Source organism: Fundulus heteroclitus, chromosome 3, assembly GCF_011125445.2.
Source record: "Fundulus heteroclitus isolate FHET01 chromosome 3, MU-UCD_Fhet_4.1, whole genome shotgun sequence".
Taxonomy (NCBI): Eukaryota; Metazoa; Chordata; class Actinopteri; order Cyprinodontiformes; family Fundulidae; genus Fundulus; species Fundulus heteroclitus.
In genome coordinates, this window is record NC_046363.1 from 34,641,559 (window position 1) to 34,659,524 (window position 17,966).

The 17,966-nt window shown below is 37.1% G+C and overlaps 1 protein-coding gene across 1 annotated transcript in view; it reads left to right on the top strand.

The window, feature by feature from the left end:
• The window catches only part of LOC105937454 (glutamate receptor ionotropic, kainate 3), a 134,351-nt gene that overhangs the window by 61,404 nt on the left and 54,981 nt on the right, over positions 1-17,966 (top strand). The window contains exons 2-4 of the mRNA XM_012878773.3: positions 14,864-15,028; positions 15,952-16,209; positions 16,320-16,501. Coding sequence (XP_012734227.2) covers positions 14,864-15,028; positions 15,952-16,209; positions 16,320-16,501 — 605 coding nt within the window. The remainder of the gene's footprint in view (positions 1-14,863; positions 15,029-15,951; positions 16,210-16,319; positions 16,502-17,966) is intronic.

Below are 17,966 nucleotides of genomic sequence, written 5' to 3' on the forward strand. Positions count from 1 at the left end.
TGATTGCATATGCGGGTATGTCTTGACAGAAGTGGAGAGGGGAGACAAGACTTTCTGACCTGTTTCAAAGTTTGCCTCACAGAGTTCAACTTTAAGGCTTTATGAGGACGTTTTTGCCTCAGCCGACGTGAGAATGGCAACAAGGACTTTAAAGAGCATAAACTGACAAGAAAATGAATGAATTTGTACTTACTAACTTTGAAAAAACAATGGAACTTACAGGTTTGTGGCCCTGACATGTGATACAATTTGACCAGCTGAAAGAATAAGCAATCGTGTCTGAAACTATACCAAATTACACACATCTGGCAAAGATTTAACATTTTATCACTGTTTGACCAGACCCAACAGACCAAATGTACAAACTCTTTTTCAAACTAGAAAAAAAAAGCGGGACAGGAATGTTGTCAACTGAGCTCATTTGGAATATTGAACAAATTGCTTATTAACAAATGTTGTCAATGAAGAATACTTTAGGTAACATTTTCCTTCAATTGTCTTTGTGTATGTTTGCTTCCTAAATACACACACAGAGGCGAAGACACACATAGACACTTTTAGCAGGTGCACCTTCCAAGTCCTTTTTTTTTTCAATGCACAGCGTGGAGCTTTTTTTGTGCTCTTGGCCTGCTTTGAATCCCACTGTGACTAAGTGCCAAGGCTGCAGGTCTGCATATTCCTCCCACCACATGGTGACAAAGAAAGGTGAGGAGATGGATGGGGTAAGGGATGGTGGCAGACACAGGTAGCATGGTGGATCTCCGAGCTGCTGTCCACCTGGCGTTACTTACCATTGTCTCATCCCCTGTTTTCCTGGCAAAGCCTTTGATTGAACTGGCGCTGACATGGGGATTTGGCAAAGGGAGTATTTTACCACCATGACAACAATAGGCCTTCAGAATTGGGGGGGGGGGTTGTTTGTGTCATGCATTGTGGAGCAGTATTGTGTCATGTAGGTTTGCTGTGCATTTGTTTTAGCTTTTTGGAAAGGGATTTGTGCTTTGTATAAGGGAAACTGAGGCCAGCTGCTGATCAATTATGTGTATTCTGGTAAGTCCTGCTGTTGTCCTTATACAGGACACATGGAGCACATTCTCCTTACTACAAGATCAAATTAATTTGGTCATATTTTAAAGCATGTAGGGATAGATGGACATAATCATTACGTCTAGTTTAGGTCAAAACAGTATTTTTATTTTATTTTATTGCAAGCACACGCCTACCCCGTAATCATGACCGGGGTGCCCTGCATGGTGCAGAGCACAGGCCCCCGCCCAGACAGATTATCCAGTGTGAATGTTTGGGAATGATAATGAGATCAAAATACCTCACTCACAGCTGGGAGGAGTGGGTAAGGACTGGAGAAGAAAAGGGAGTGAGAGAAAAGTTAGCGGGAGCGTGCAGAAGGAGAAGGTGAGCGATAGCTGCGATAAATTGCAGACGCAGAACCACTTGAGCATAAAATTAGATTTTACAATTGTGTTGTTACCTGACAGTTCTCTGACAGTGGAGATATCACAACATTATAGGGCTGCATGAGTGCTACTAATCGTATCAAATAAATAAGGAGGCCTATAAGCTGTGATGGAGCTGAATGAGATTCAGTGCCTACAGTAAGAGAGTTGTGGAAAGAAGGTAATTAAAGCAGTGTTTCTTTTTATGGACTCCAATGCTAAACTCCCAAATTAAATCTATAGAAAATATATTATACAGTGTGAAAGCAATATGCATTGTATCTGCCTCAGTGGTTTTGCTCATAAATAATGTGACTCAGTATGGATTTAACACCTTGAAGAAGAGCTTTTAACGAATCAGATTTTTAATTACATTTAATACTATTCGTAATTTTGCTATATACTTCTAATATATGCAACATGAGTCAGTTTGATTTTATTTTTGGATAATACTTATAAATTAATATATGGATTATTTAAACAGTAATATTTGTACTACTGGATTCTATAAAACATCAAACCTGATTAAGATAACACTTGCCTTATTTTGGGTTGGTTTATAGCAGTTTCTGTGTTGAAAGTAATGCAACACAACATAAATTCCACTGTTCCCACAGCACGTCAAAGTAAGAAATATGAACAGTCAATCTACATAACGAATGGCAGCGAAGGATTAGGGGAAACACTTATTTGTTGCTGGAGGTTACAATAGTAAGTTAAATACATCATTACGACAACAATGACGGCTGAATGAATCAGTCTGAATGACACATGGAAGCTCTAAATCAAGTCGGCTTAGAAGAGAGACCGTGTGAGAAATACACATTGGAAATGCGTGCTTTATCTGTAGTTTTCTGAAAGGAAAAAGAGTTTCTTAGTGCAAATCCTTCAAAATAAATGAATCCATAAAAGGTTTAAAACTATAGACATTTCTTTCCGGTTTCTTAGCTATTGCTAGATATTGAAAAGGGATAGTCTTCACAAACTAAATGGTAAATGGTAAAATAAACTAGTCTCAATATTAGAAACTGTATTCAATGATTGCATTGATTTTGCTATTACTTATAGCTGGCTGCCTAATAATTGTCAACAACGTTGTTTCCACCTGCTTTAAACTGCAGGTCCTCAGCCTTCTGAACAATCGTTACAACTGATGGTGTTTCAATAAGACTTTTGGAAGGCATTTTCCATTTTATGACTGGGTAGCCAATTAAAAGTCGATCCAGGGCTCTGTGTCCTTTTGTTAGTAATATGGCCTCTATCAACCTGGAAACAAGGATCATATAAGATGAAATCTTCTAAATCTGTATTTCCATGAGCCAATCCAATCTTGTTATCTGAATTAAAATATCTAAAGATATTAACATTTTTCAATCACTGAATGCTCTTACTTAAAACATCTAGCATTGTTTTTAGTTGTCGTGTTAGTAAGCATCAGAAAGAAATTTCCACGTCTATATTTACTTTCTCATCACCTGTCGAGCTGCTAACTCTGAACTACAGACTATAGAAGGGGAGAGGTATGGGGACACCGCAGATTTTAAAACATAATGGTAGTTTCAAAATAGTTGTTCCCGTCAGCTCTGTTGCTTTTATAGAGTTCAAAAAACATTGCTGAAATGGTATAAAAAGCCACTGAATTCAGCTACAAGAGTCCATGTAAATTATGTAACTTAACAGCACCTTTGACACAAATGGTCATTGACCATGTATATGTGCCAGAGATTGAAAAGAATCACATTAAACATCTAAATAAAATGGGAGTTTAGTATTTCAATTAAACAAAGTAAGAACATATGATGGTGACATTGCAATGTTATATTTTTCTTAAAGCGATCAGCACCATTAACATTGCTTACAGTTGGGGCGACGGTGGCACAATATTTAGGGAGTTTGACCTGTAAGTGGCAGGTTAGCCAGTTCGATCCCCTGCTCTGACTGTCTCAGTCGTTGTGACCCTGGGCAAGACACCCGCATTGCCTGCTGGCGGCGATTAGAGCTGATGTATGGCACCACCCGCTTCTGTCAGTCTACCCCAGGGCAGCTGTGGCTACTAACATAGCTCACCACCATCAGGGTGTGAATGGGTAAATGACTGACTGTAGTGTAAAGCACCTTAGGGTCGTCAAACTTCATAAAGCGCTATACAAATACAAGCTATTTACCTTTTGTGAGCTTTCCAACAGGTGCAAACATTTCTAGATTCTGCATATTAGAGGTTAAAAGCTGGTTTGCCTTTCTGCTGCATGTTGAATTGGAATATTGCTATTCTGTTGAGCTCAGTGATGTAAACTGTCTCCTTAGTAATTATGACTGTTCAACTGTATTAACACAACTTTCAAGGCTTGAAATATTTGCTCAAAACACAGACAACTATAATATACTATCTTTATTTACACTAACATATTTCTAAAGGCCATGCTGAGCAGATATGTCAATTGACAGTGGGAAGCATATGTATAATATAATCTCAAGTGAACAAATATGTATAAAAATAGATGTTTTAGCTGTATTGTTCATTACATAATAATAATATGTACAGGCTATTATTCAAGTTGGCAAAACTCACACTTCCATTGTGTAATCAGCCAAAATGGGACGTGCATCAGCATAGGCAGTCTGAATCTGTTGATTCAGTCCAGTATCTGATCATAGAATGAGATCAGTATCATGTCCAATGCCAGTACAGAATCAGATAAGTCCCATCTCCTAATTTAAGTCTGTACATGTTTGAAACAAGACAAATGTAATAGTAATCATATTAGCCAATGCCATTATATATATATATATATATATATATATATATATATATATATATATATATATATATATATATATATATATATATATAAACAACAACAATCTCTTACAAATTCAGATATTTGATTTTCAGTTTTGTGGATCTGGAATATGAATGTGTTCATCTTCTCTGCCAACACAAATATCACCTGCATATTTAGTCTGTTAGAACACAAAACATTTAAATGTCCTCACACAGACAAAAAAACAAAAAAAATCCTATTTATTAAACCTTTTGAAGTGTATTTTTGAGCCAACATCTAAACCAATCAGCTGTTTGATCAGATGAGAGCCAGACGCTTCATCATTCCCCGAGGCAATGGAGTTAATACAGAGCAGTGGCAGCTTCTGGTTTTCAAAACTTCTGTTAGCTAAATGTTGTGAAATTATTCCAATCTTGGAGTGAATGACATCATAAAAATTGGATAGAAATACATAGAAACAAAAAAGTCTTTGCTCTCCTTGTGATTTATTTTTTTCCTTTCGTTTTTTACATTTACTACATGTGAATGTCTCATATCGAACGAGGTTAAATATTCAACAAAGATAACGCAAACAAACATAAAATGCAGTGCTTAAATTAGATTAAATTGTATATATATATATATATATGTATGTATAGATGTGTGTGTGTGTGTGTGTGTGTGTGAAGGAATATGAAATGTGCCTTTTGTTATGTAGGCTAATATATGCTCGAAACATTCATGATTAAAAAAAAAAAACATACTTTTGACATTTCTTATTATTACACTATGGTTTAAAAATTTATTTTTTTAGACTGTAAATCAAATACTTCTGTATAGTGTTTCACCCAGTGCATTTTGCTGATAAGGCTATACGGGGACTCACAACTACACAGGGTGTGTAAACACCCTGCCCAGGTCACTTATCCTCTGTCTAAAGGCAATTTAAAGTCTTGCATTCCCCTAACCTTAACGTGTTTGGACTCCACGAAATAACCAGAGCCACAGGGTGAGGGGGAGGGAACAGGAACAGATATACCACAGCTAAGATCAAACTCTGAGCTGTCTTGCTGTGAGGTGACTTTGCTAACTAATGAGCCAGTTTGCTGCCAGACACCATTAATTAACCAGCAACCTTAATTTCCTCTCATGATACTCATCATTGATTAAATGAAACAGATTCCTGGCCTGATTTTGCTTTGTCTGGTACAAAATACAGCACTGGCTAAGTCTAGCACTGCTCTCAGTATTTTATAACAGTCGGTCCCTAGTGTTGTGTTGTTACCCATAATTACGAAGGAACGTATTCTTTCCAAAATTGGCTGCGTTTCCGAATGTTTGTGGTGATTTGTGTATGTGCTTTGTGCTGGACATTGTTTGCTGCCATCATTGTGTTGTTGCACATCCAGGGAGACGGGAAGCTATTCAGAAAGAGATTGGTAATCCCACCAGTGAGGAGAATTACAAAAGAGCAACACTCAGAAATGCAGTGGGCGAGCACGTGCATCCAAGAGCATAATGAGTGAGTTGCATTGTTTGGACTGCTGAATTGGTTCGTCTGGAAGCAAGGAATTTGTTCTAACAGGCTCGGTGATTCGTGCAATAAATGAAAATTGTAGGTACAATATATTTATAAAACTTTTTCTTTCCGAATTTACGATCAGACAGAAGTTGCATGGTACTTCTCTGAGTTTAACTGAATCCATAATACCTTTGCACGATATTTTTTTAACGCGCATAAGAGTCAGAGGTACAGGTTATAATATATATCCATCAATGTTACATTTCAACTCTCAATAACAAATAAAAAAAAATACTGCACATGTCTTTCATTCAACTAAAGTGGGCCAAAGTAAAGCACCTCTCTTTTGGAACCCTTCTAAAAATAGTTGCCAGTAACTGCAGATACAGTAAGGCCAGATTCCCACTGGCAAGAAAATTATAGAAAAGGTCATTGATCTTGCCTCACCCCAGCACAATTTCCTGTTGGACAAGGGCAATGGCATTGCATTTTCTTTTTTTTTTCTACCTCAGTAGCAAAAAAGTGAAGCTTGCAAAGTCGACCTTTCCTTGAGTTTAAAATGGTGGTTACTGTATTTATTTGGAGTGTGCGTATTGTTCGGCAGAATGAATAAAACGAGAAAGAAAAAAAGTGCAGTGTGCTGTTTAAAGCAAGAACATGTTGGGAATATTTCAGGTAAGAGATGAAGCTTTCTAAATACTTAAGGTGACAGATTTCACTGTAAAGGTTCTTAGGTTGAGTGAGTACTGCATTGTATTTATACAGAAATACAAACAGGGCTTTTAAGTTTACTGGTAAATTTCAATATATCTAAATATGATCAAAGAAGGATTGTTTTCAGTAATTAAATTCAAAAGAATCATATGGACTTATTCTATGCAGAGGAATGTTGTATTTCAAGTGTTTATTTTGGGTAATATTGACGATTCTTGGTTAAAGGTGATTAAAACCCCAAATTGTGTTCCTACTACAAAATAACTAAGTGTACCATTAATCCAGAAATATTATGGCGATGTCATGAGCTATACAGTCATGGTAAGAGACTTGACAGTTATTCAGCTTACAGTCATTGCCACTCTCCACAAAGAGGAACGCACATGCAATCGGTCAGTAAGCTCAACGGTAATCATACATAAGGTGCACCGAATTATAAGGTGCACCATCAATTTGAGAAAAATTAAAGATTTTAAGTGTGCCTTATAGTCTGAAAAACACGGTAATTTGGCAGCAAACTGCCTGACCTAAACTCAACAGAGAATCTATGGGACATTGTGAAGAGATCCAACAATGCAGAAGAGTTGACACTATTAAAGCATATGGTCACAACCATGCCACCCTGTATGAGTCTGTGGTTGAAGCAAATGGAGCCCCAACTGGGTATTGAATGCAAATACTATAACAGTAAATGGACATACTTTTATAGAAGATTGACTTTTTTGTGTTTAAATGTTTTTATATTAGTTTTATGTGATATGATTTTCAGATAAGCTGAGTTTGGGGATTTAGTAATCATCAAACCCAATAAAAACAAGCACTTGATGCAAATCAATTTGTGTGTAAAGTTAGCTATCAAATTGAGTAACCTTTCAATTATATTACATTTTTTGGAGCTCATGCTAAAAATGAGGGGGGTGGTAGTTCATTCCAAATATGTTTAACAGTAACTTTCATTTGTGCAGTCATCAAGAGAGAAAGAACAGAGACAATGATATCACTTTGTCTTGTCCTATAGATTCTTATATACTGCTTTCCTAACGAATAGGATCAGACTTTTAAAGTTCATAAAGATGTTTTGAGCTATACCCACACAATTCCACCAGACCAACTAAGTTGTCTTGTAGTAGTCTGCTGCTACATAACAGCAGAGGGTGGGGTTTGTGCTTAAGTGTAAGCCCCTGTCGTTAGCGGCTACATTACATTTTGGGCTTTCATGCAGCTACATAAATTTTTGGGAGGGCATGTACATCTAAAATGTGAAACCTCTGATTCTGACTCGGCACAGCGTGTCTCTGTCAGTTCCTTCAGGCCCAGCAGACCTCGCAGCACCCACAGGTTCTGTTTAAAATTAACATTCTGACTCATTTTTATTCATACACGATACCGAGGGCTTTCATTTTCTCTCAGACCACATGTTTTAATGTATAATTTATTCCCATAAATAATATCGTTTTATCAACATAAAAGAGAGGCCTTAGTCACACATTTAAGTTGAACTGTTTTAAAACTACAGCAATTTTAGATTTGTGGGTGTTTTCTATCACATTCATTTTACAAAACACACATATGTGATTTATATACTAGCTGCTCTTTTCTCCTGTTGGCATGCTACCATATCTGTTTTCAATGTTTACTTTTTCTTCATGTGCATACATGTATAACACCACTTATTCAAATCATTCAAGCCTTTAAAACCTGATGCATAATAATAACAGAAAATTCTATGTTTTAAGCATTGAGCTCCTTATTGCATGCTTTTGATGAAGCACATTTTTAAAATGTCATTTTGATTTCTTATTTTTTGAATAATAATCAATACATGGTCATATTCTGGTGAAGTATTTATCATATTTTAACTTATTTAAATAAATATGACCCAATCTGAAAAATAAATCTCTTGCACCCTTTGTTTAATTACAAATTAACTTTAATTAATCACATATTCTGGAAAAGCTATTTCACTTTCACTGGCCACACCTTGGCCTGCTTACTGCCAGACCGGTATAGTAGAAATGTGAAAATTTTGGACCACATGGAATCAGCTGAATGGTCTAATAAAGTAACATCTCATGGTTCAGAAATTCCAGAACAGATAAGAAGTAAAGTCATTGAGACTAATTAGTCTGAGAAAGGTGTCAAAGCCCCTTCTAAGGTTTTGGGAATCTAGTTCTTTACTGTCAGAGCTGTTATCAACAAATGAAGCCTAATAAACCAACTCAGTAATGTGTGGACAACCAACAAAAAAAGAACATCGTACCAGCAGGCAATCATGAAGGTTGTAGTTTGATACTGTGGGACTGCTTTGCTATGTCAGGACCTAGAAAATCTGCTGTAGTTGAAAGCATTATGAATTCTGCTTTCTGGCATAAAGCCCCAAAGCAGAATGTCAGGACATCAGTTTGTGACGTTAATATACTTGGCTTATGCTGCCAAACAATGACCTCAAGCACATAAGTAAGTCTAAGTCACAATGGTTCAGAAAAAACTGCCCCCCCCCCCCAAGAATCTGATTTGTACCACTTTTATTTGTGGTACTAATTTGGATATGTATCCATCATTTTTCAAAGTGTCTGCAGTGTGAATGGTCATGTTACATTTGATCCGTCTTTCACGTCACTCTCCTGTCTCTCACTGCACATCCATACACAGTAGTAGCAGTTAGCAATCAATAAAAGACTGTTGTTAATAGCTGGGCTGATTTCTTCTTACCATGCTTCGTCTTGCTATGATGTCTTCTTGATATTGTCGACTCCGATAGGGCATTCCTCAAATGATGTCAAATTACTAAATTTAGATGCATGCATCGTGACCATCTTGTGGTCGTACAAGCAGAGTGGTAACGCTTGAATAGTTTACTTGTTTGAGTCAAATAGTGAAAAGATTTGTCCTGAATATCGCCTCAAAAGACAATAATATGGCAACAACAAAACACCGTTGCTGCATATGATCATCCCTTCATGATCATATGAAGGGATGAGGGCTGTTCATGTGAGCTTCAGTATTGCATTTAGTCTGCTTATTATCAGCAGCTTTGGGCTTGTTTTTCCCTAAAGTCACTTGTAACTTTTGTGAGTAGGCAGTTGCGGTTTCTTGAGGTTTGTTTCTGAACGTACAGTCGCTTTCCTGGGCTTCGTTTTTTTTTTTTCTTCCAGACAGAACGCAATTTTCTGGTTAAAAAATAAATAATAAATAAAATATTTAATAGTTGTCCCCCGCGACAACTATTTTACAATCAGTAAAAGTGCTGGTGTGTATAAATGCCATCTAAATATGTGCATATGTTATGATTAGAATCGGCTGTGGTGGTTTTGTTGCTGGTCTTCCGCTTCTTTTCATGGATCAAGTTGATCAAGTTTCTCTCACAGTGATCTTGTTTGTGTGTGTCTGTGGAGGAGGGGTGTGTGTGTGTGCGTCTCGGGAAAAATGTGACGTCATTTGAAAACTGCCCCATTGCCAAACAGCTTTCTAATAATAAGAAGAGACGGCAGCCAGTATCACTGTTCTTTTTATTTTATTGATTTTTTTTTTTTTTTATTGAACAGTTTTTCTTATTGAACAGTTTTTTTTATTGAACAGTTCTAGAAACAAGTCTGATGCCGGTAGCATTTAATAGTAGTATGAACAGTCCCCCCCCCCCCCCCCCGAAAAAAAAAAAAAAAAAAAAAAAAAAAAAAAAAAAAAACATTTAAATATTCGAAAACAACATTGCAAAACGGGGGCAAATAACCCTTTACAGTACTCTAGATCTTTCACCCTAAGACAGGAGACAAGTACAGCATTGCGTAAAACAACTTTTTAAGGAAGATACCAATTAAGAAGTTAGAGGTCTCAGAAATATGTGCATCAAACATGATTCATGTCATAGAGTTCGTAGTGAGATTATTGGTCTATGCAGTTTAAAGTATTTACTTATGCATAGCCTTAAGAAATAAACCTTTCTGACAATGATTAAACACATGAGCGATAGTCTGCAGAGCAGTACTAAGTTTAGGTGGTCCACGGTGTTAAAGTTTTAATCATCTGCTATTCATGCATTACCTTCTGTGGCTTTGGAATGCAGATGATCCCCAAAGTCCTCAAAGGACAAATTATGGAAACAGCTGCAATTAGTGTCTGATTTATATATTGTGGTAGGACCTTAGAGACTAATTAAAGGCCTTTGTGTTCCTGTCTATCTGAGACATGCTAATTTAAAGTCTTTTGACTGTGATTCACAAGGAACAAAATCTGAAATTCATGCATCTCAATTTGTGCACGCCCACCACAATAACGAACATTCAGTGCAGTTGTTTAAACGGGACGTAGTAAATATTCAGTCTCTGCATCATTAGACCGGAATCTCCTATGATGCTAAATGGAACAGCTTGTCCTTTATTTGATGGAGTTGCAGGAGGCATATTGCATAAAGCCTCGCTATTGTGCTTATGGCAGATTTCTGGAGAAAGGCAGAGCACATTATCTGCAGGATTTTCCTCATGAGAAGCGGGTTTCCTTGTGTTTATTAAATTTTTTAGAGTGCTTCTGAGCAATGCACATTTTAACCTCTTAACAGTCAAATTACTATATACTCCAGCAATTACTTAATGTACTCTAATGAGATTTCCCCTTGAAATGGAAGGATTCATTTATTTTAATGTGACGCAATCCACTGGGCAGGTTTATGCATCAGTTTCCCCTTGCGATCCAGAGGAGGCTTTGAGTCATAAATAGTAAGATGAGCTTGGCTTTCAGGTTTGCCATTTCCCCCACAGCAACAAAGGTATATGATTCTGTGATCCAGGCACAGGGGATCTGTTCAGGGGCATCAGCAGGTCATTGACACCATTTTCAAGCTTAACTCGCTGCAACCAGGTATTTTCTAGGATTAGTGAAATAATACCACGCTGAGAGCCAGTGTTTATGTCATGGAACATGGAAGAACAAAATCCAGCACACAACTAAAATACAAAGATGAAGTTAATGTAATGCTTAACGTTACTAGATTTTTAAGCATTTCAAAGCATCTAACACAAACCTAGTTAAAGAAATTGGAGAAAATCAGTCCACTTTGGCAAGTTAATAACAGTTTTACCCTGATTTATACAAGATGGACTGGTGTGATATTCTCTGGGTATAATAATCTTGAGTAAAAATACCACAGATTTGCAAGGTCTTAGTATTTACACAAAGATTATAAAAGCAAAATAATCTTCTACGTGATCTTATTTCCACTATTACTTCCTCAATGCTAAAAAGGAGGAGGGTGACAGTGACAGCTATCAAGTACAGTATATCAACCCAACAATTGAAATTATTTCTAATTAAATTTGAATCCTCCCAGACAAACGTTCTTTTGATTGTAGAAGTGAGACTATAACCAAACCAATAACTTCACTTTAGCTATAGTTTGATGTTTTGAAATGTGGAAAAGTTTTGAAAGGCTGTCTTTGTGACTCAAATGATGAATAAAAGTAAACATAAGTAGAGCGATTCAGTCGTTTATAAAAGTGGAAATTGTCTTACTTAACATTGTTGACAAAAAAGGAGCAGATACATTTTGCTTTCTGACAGGGAGGGATAATTTGACGAGAGTGGAGGTTGAGGAATGAGTCTCTCTCTGTAAACTGATGTTGCTGCAAACATCTTTTAAGAAGCTGTCTAAGCTGTCTTAGTCTGTTGCCAAGCCACAGGGGGACTTTGCTGTCTTCCATTTGACAGAAGATGTTACATTTGTTATCTCGCCAATTACACATCCGTTGTGGTTCTTCAAATGTTTTAGTTTTAAACAAAGCAGGATAGGTTACAAGGCAGGAAGTTGGAGGGAGGCTGGGGGAGTGGTGGATTAGTGGTTTGGAGTTTGCCTCCTGGAGAGGCTCCAAGTTCCCAGGTTAGACTCCCACAGACTGCCTCTATGGGTCCCTGAGCAAGGCCCTTAAACCTGGATTATGCTTCACATGTCCACGAGGTCCGCACGGCCATGTTATGTAATCTTTGCTACCACGGCCCTTCATGCGACCAAAAGTTTCCACTCCGTGCACCTAGTCAAATGTCTAACTACTTGGACAGTCCCGTGCGGAAAACCATGGTGGACAAGCAAGCGCTCCTTCTGGTGGAGGTTCATAAATATGGACATCTTTATGATTCGGCCCAAAAAGATCACAGTGATCAACAAATAGTTAAAAATTCCTGGACAGAAATCTACGTCATTCTTAGTTGAAAACAACTGTATTTTCTATTTCTATGTGTAGTGTGGTGCAGTATGCTTGGCATAGGAGCACAACGCTGCCCTCTAGAGTCTAGGAGAACAGTGGCACTTCAGAGGAAAAGCCGTGCGGAGCATAAATGCTGCAGACGTTGAGGTCGCACGTTTAATTTCTGCACCGAATATACGTGCGTCATTCGTTAGCCCAAAATGCTCCCTGGGCACCACACATTGGTAGCCCACTGCTCCCTAAGGGGAGGTTAAAAGCATGGGACAAATTTGATTGGAATTATAGTTATTATTATTATTATTATTATTATTATTATTATTATTATTATTATTATTATTATTATTATTATTATTATTACTTGGCGGAGATTTGACATATTCAAACCAAACACCTTCTTGTTGTAGAACATTACAGGCAAACTGTGGCCAAAATAACATTTTATCAAAATTGGTTGGTTTCCAAACATGGACCCAGCTTGAAAAAAATAGTCCATACTTTTTCAATAGGGTTGAGCCATTGACTTTGGGAAGAGCATTCATGAAGATTATTAGCATTCTTTATCTCATATAGTTTTAGTGCTTTTAGGATTTGTGTCCTATTGTAACAGACTGAGTCAAAGTTCAGTCAACTGACCCAGACTGCAATAAAGATAGTTTGGATATTCAAGAACTACCAAAAAAGATTAAGGCCAAACTTTTTCATGAACTGGAAGATGCCACAAAATATGTAGTTTTTCTACTGACGTGAGATTTACATTAACATAAACTTAGAGGTAGCTAAGCTAGAAAAGGGCAACTGGTTAAACATATCAGCACCTTCAAGCTCAAACTAAATCGCAGCTGTCCACAGGGACAAGCCAACTATCTTCTGGAGAAAGGCTTTATGCTCAAACGAGATACAGACTGAGCTATTTGGCCACAATGACAATACGAATATTTAAAAGAGTCAAGATAAGGCTTTAAAACCTTAGTCTACTGTTTCAATTGTCAAACTGCATGTTGGTACCATCAATTTTGTGCACTGAAGAAAGTGGACAGACTAAGGAAAATGGTAGGCTACCCCCAAATTCTTCATCTTCACTTCAGATATACACCTAACAAACATCAAAACTGGTTTCAGAATTGTGAAAGGAGACTAATATCCTCTTGGACTGATTAAACCTAAACCCTACTGAGAATTTGTGGATGATGATTAAAAGCTGGTTTTGTGTCAGCAAAACAGTCCAACCTAGGGTGGTAAAATATCCAGCCAAAGTTCTGCCAGAACCTTGATAATTGGCTAAAAAGTTGTTGTTTCCCTGCAGTTTACTAAGAAGCGTTTATATAAAAATCACTCAAGTTGTGTGTTCTATTTTTATCAACCTACCCTCCCCCCCAAAAAAGAAGAAAAAAACAACAACAATAAAAGCCCAGAATTAATCAAACATTCATGCTGATGTTGATTGTATACAAACTTTTGATTATCACTATACACATAAAGTAGTCAATCCTCTTATTTAGGTGGTAAATGCATAGCTTTTCTTTAATATCTTAATAATTTTATGTGCCGTTGTTTTATGGATCAGCTTGAGAAAACCCGAGAAATACTTAAAATATTAAAATAAAACTGGTTCCTTCTCTCTTTCCACTGTAGGGTGTAGAGCTGAATTGATGGTCTAACACTCACCACCATCTGAAGCAACACTTTACTTTGATGTTGATATAGATGTGTTTTGTAAGTTTTGAGCAGTAGTCCATGCCATCTTAAAAAGGGGGGAAAAAAAGCTTTTCTTTGAATTTTATGTAAAAGAACAGTGCTGAAGTCCAGTTATCTGCTCTACCAATGTGGCATTCAGGTGAAATGAAAGGATATCCTAATGGAGAGACAAGAGCTTAAGATATCCTGCTGCTCTGATGGAGTGGACATACGAGCACAAAAACGCACACACACACACGCTCACACACCTAAAATCCATTACGGCGTCAGACTTCAAAGCTCCTATTGGTTTTTTTCAGTATTCCCTGAAAATGGAGAGGGTTGCTGAATGTTTGCAGAGCAAATTCAATACCTCATGTAATGTGCACTGCTGCCTTTACTGCTATTTCTAAGTGCAAATGTCTCTCAATATATTCCTCTCTAGGAGTTTCCAAAACTATGCCTGTATGTCCGTTTTAGCCCCTGTTTATGTTCGAGAGCATCTGTCATGACCACCTTGTGTCTCTGTCTTTTGTTTTTCAGGTGGAATTTTCGAACAAACAGACGGACCTGTTAGCGCAGAAGAACTTGCCTTTAAATTTGCTGTGAATAATATAAATAGAAACAGGACTTTGTTGCCAAACACAACGTTAACGTATGACATACAGAGGATTAATATCTATGACAGCTTTGAGGCATCGAGAAAAGGTAAGTGATTGTATTTATTGGATAATTTATTGATACACTGAATGAGTACAGGAATCAGAGGACACTTGCATCCATAGGTGCATCTTAGTAAACAAGAATATAATTTAAATGTTGTTCATGTTCTGTACAATATGTGATCTTAACTTGGTTGGCATAAGTTTGTATCAATTACTACATTTCCAAACATTTACTTTAATCTAAAAAGAGGAATTTGGACCAGTGAGCAACAATCCAGATGTTTTTCTCCTCGTCTTATGCCCATGGTGCTGTTAGGCCTGTTGCTTGTGTAACTTTTTCTACCCACCATAGTTTTTACTTCCACTGAACTTTTCATTAAAATTCTTGGATATTAAACTCTGTGAACAACAAACTTCAACAATGACCCTTGGTGGCTTACGCTCCTTGCAGAGGATGTAAATGACTTTGTGCTGAACAGTCGTTACCATAATATTAACCGCATGACTATGTCTTCATTTGTAAGTCTCTTCAGACAAGTGTCTGCAAAATGCATAAACAAAAAATAAACAACTGTCAAGTTAATGGTTTTCCCCATGGTTGTTTAAATACAGCACTTTGTATGTGCCACCCCCCCTTAGGCGGAACAATATCAGACCCCAACAAACCCCGTCCACCCTTGATGCCCCAAAACTTTGAGAAACAATTGTAAAAGCTAAAACATGGGTTTTCACTAGAAGTAAGCCATAGTAATAAATAACAGAAGTGACAGCTTAATATATACTCCGTGTATAATAAATCTATATAAGATTAATTTTTGATGATATTTTGATTTACCGAGATGCAGCTGTATTATAAGGCTTCAAATCATGCATTAAACACTTGTATTTAAATATGATTTTTCTTGTTTTAACTGCTGCAGAGGAAACTTACCCTGTCTTAAGCTGTTATTACTTTCTTTCCTTTAGCCTGTGACCAGCTGGCATTAGGTGTTGTTGCAATATTTGGACCTTCACATAGCTCATCTTCAAATGCTGTGCAGTCCATCTGCAATGCTCTGGAAGTGCCGCACATCCAGGTGCGGTGGAAACATCATCCGATGGACAACAGGGACACTTTTTATGCCAATTTGTACCCAGATTACTCTTCATTAAGCTATGCCATTCTGGACCTTGTGCAGTATCTCAAATGGAAAACAGCCACTGTTGTGTATGACGACAGCACAGGTGAGGAGACTGCAAGCTCCTGCGCACTTTTAAACACTAATGTATGTAAAAGTAGTTTTCCAGTAAAATACGGAAAAAGCCACATATTCATTTGTGCTGTTTTCTATAAGGTCTAATAAGGTTACAGGAGTTGATAATGGCCCCATCAAGGTACAACATCCGATTAAAGATCCGCCAGCTTCCTCTTGATTCAGAGGATACAAGGCCTCTTCTTAAGGAAATGAAGAGAAGTCGGGAGTTCCGCATCATCTTTGACTGTAGTCACCAGATGGCTGCGCAAATTCTCAAACAGGTGAGAACTAAACTCTTTTAGACGAACTCTAGTATCAAACTGAAAAAATAGAGCAACCTTAGATTTCCATCAAACCATTTACTGCTTTATTCCTTTGAAAAGCTCTGGGATCTGTAACACATTAGTCAGCTGCACTATTCTAGACACTCTGTAGAATATACTTTGTGCAAAAACAATATTTGATGCACTAATACATTACCCTGCTAAAAGTAATAATAACTCTCGAACATTTTCATATTTTATCATAACCTTCAATGCACTTCATGTGGTAGACGAGTATGAAGCAGTGCTAGACAGTGAAGTGAAACCAAGAGTTTCACTTAACAGTGTAGCAAGTTTTCTCTCTTTTTTTAATAAAACTTGAAAAAGTGACATGCATATTTACCCCTGAATTAAATCCAGTTCCACAAATTGATTTCAGAAGTCACATAATTTGTAAATAGCATTAACCAATATATCCAATTTACCCTCAATGCTTCCATTTTGTGAAGACCTCAGTGATGTTTTAGAGATGAACTTAATTCTGTTGTTTTTATTACGCACCAATTTACAACAAATATTGTATCAAGGCCCTTTAAAAACATCCAGTTTACATAGAAAATATATAATCAATTAATTCAGTCAACAGTGCAATCAATTTCAATTTATCATTCCAGTAGGTAAAAAGTTTATCAAAAGAAAATGATCGCATTCCATCAAATTACTTACTTTACCAGCAATCTCTATTTCTAAACAACCATGTAGCATCAATGAAAAGTCAATTGCATGGTACTGATAACTTTGCAGCAATCTCTTATATTGAAAATACATGTGGTGACAGTGGAAAGGAAAACTCCCCATCAATGAGAAAAAAACTCCAGCAGAACCTGGCTCATTATAAATAAATGATTTGATAGTGGTATGATGAACTTGCAGAGGAATGAAAGGTGGTCCATGTTCTCAAGCAGTCCAAATCTATTGAAGTATAGGGATAGCTCAGGATTAAGTATGTAGCTCTAACTCTAACTTTCAAGAAAAAAGAAAGTTTTAAGCCCAACCTCTAACAGTAAACAGGGTTTCTGTCCCACAAGAAAAAAACTGGTTCCTCCCATTCTGCTTTTGGAATATCTAGCTACCACCAGTAGTGTAAGGCCCTGTTACCGGACAATATATTTCTGATGAAAACGGAAGTTTAGTCATGTTTTCACTGTTCAGTTACATATTGCTACTGAATGTTTTCTGAAACAATGGTACAATTTGAAAATGTTTGTCTGGCAACTAAAATCTTTATTTGTTGCAGTAGCTTTTAGGCAGTGTTCATGTGTGTTTGATCTGGCAAGCCAACTTGATAATGTGTAGCACAATACGTTATGCACGTTATCAATCTGGGACTGGTCCAATGGAATCCTTTCAGGGAAAGGAGTGACATTCAGCAGAACCTTCCGAGCTGATTTGGCAAAGTGACACCTAGTGCCCACCTACCAAA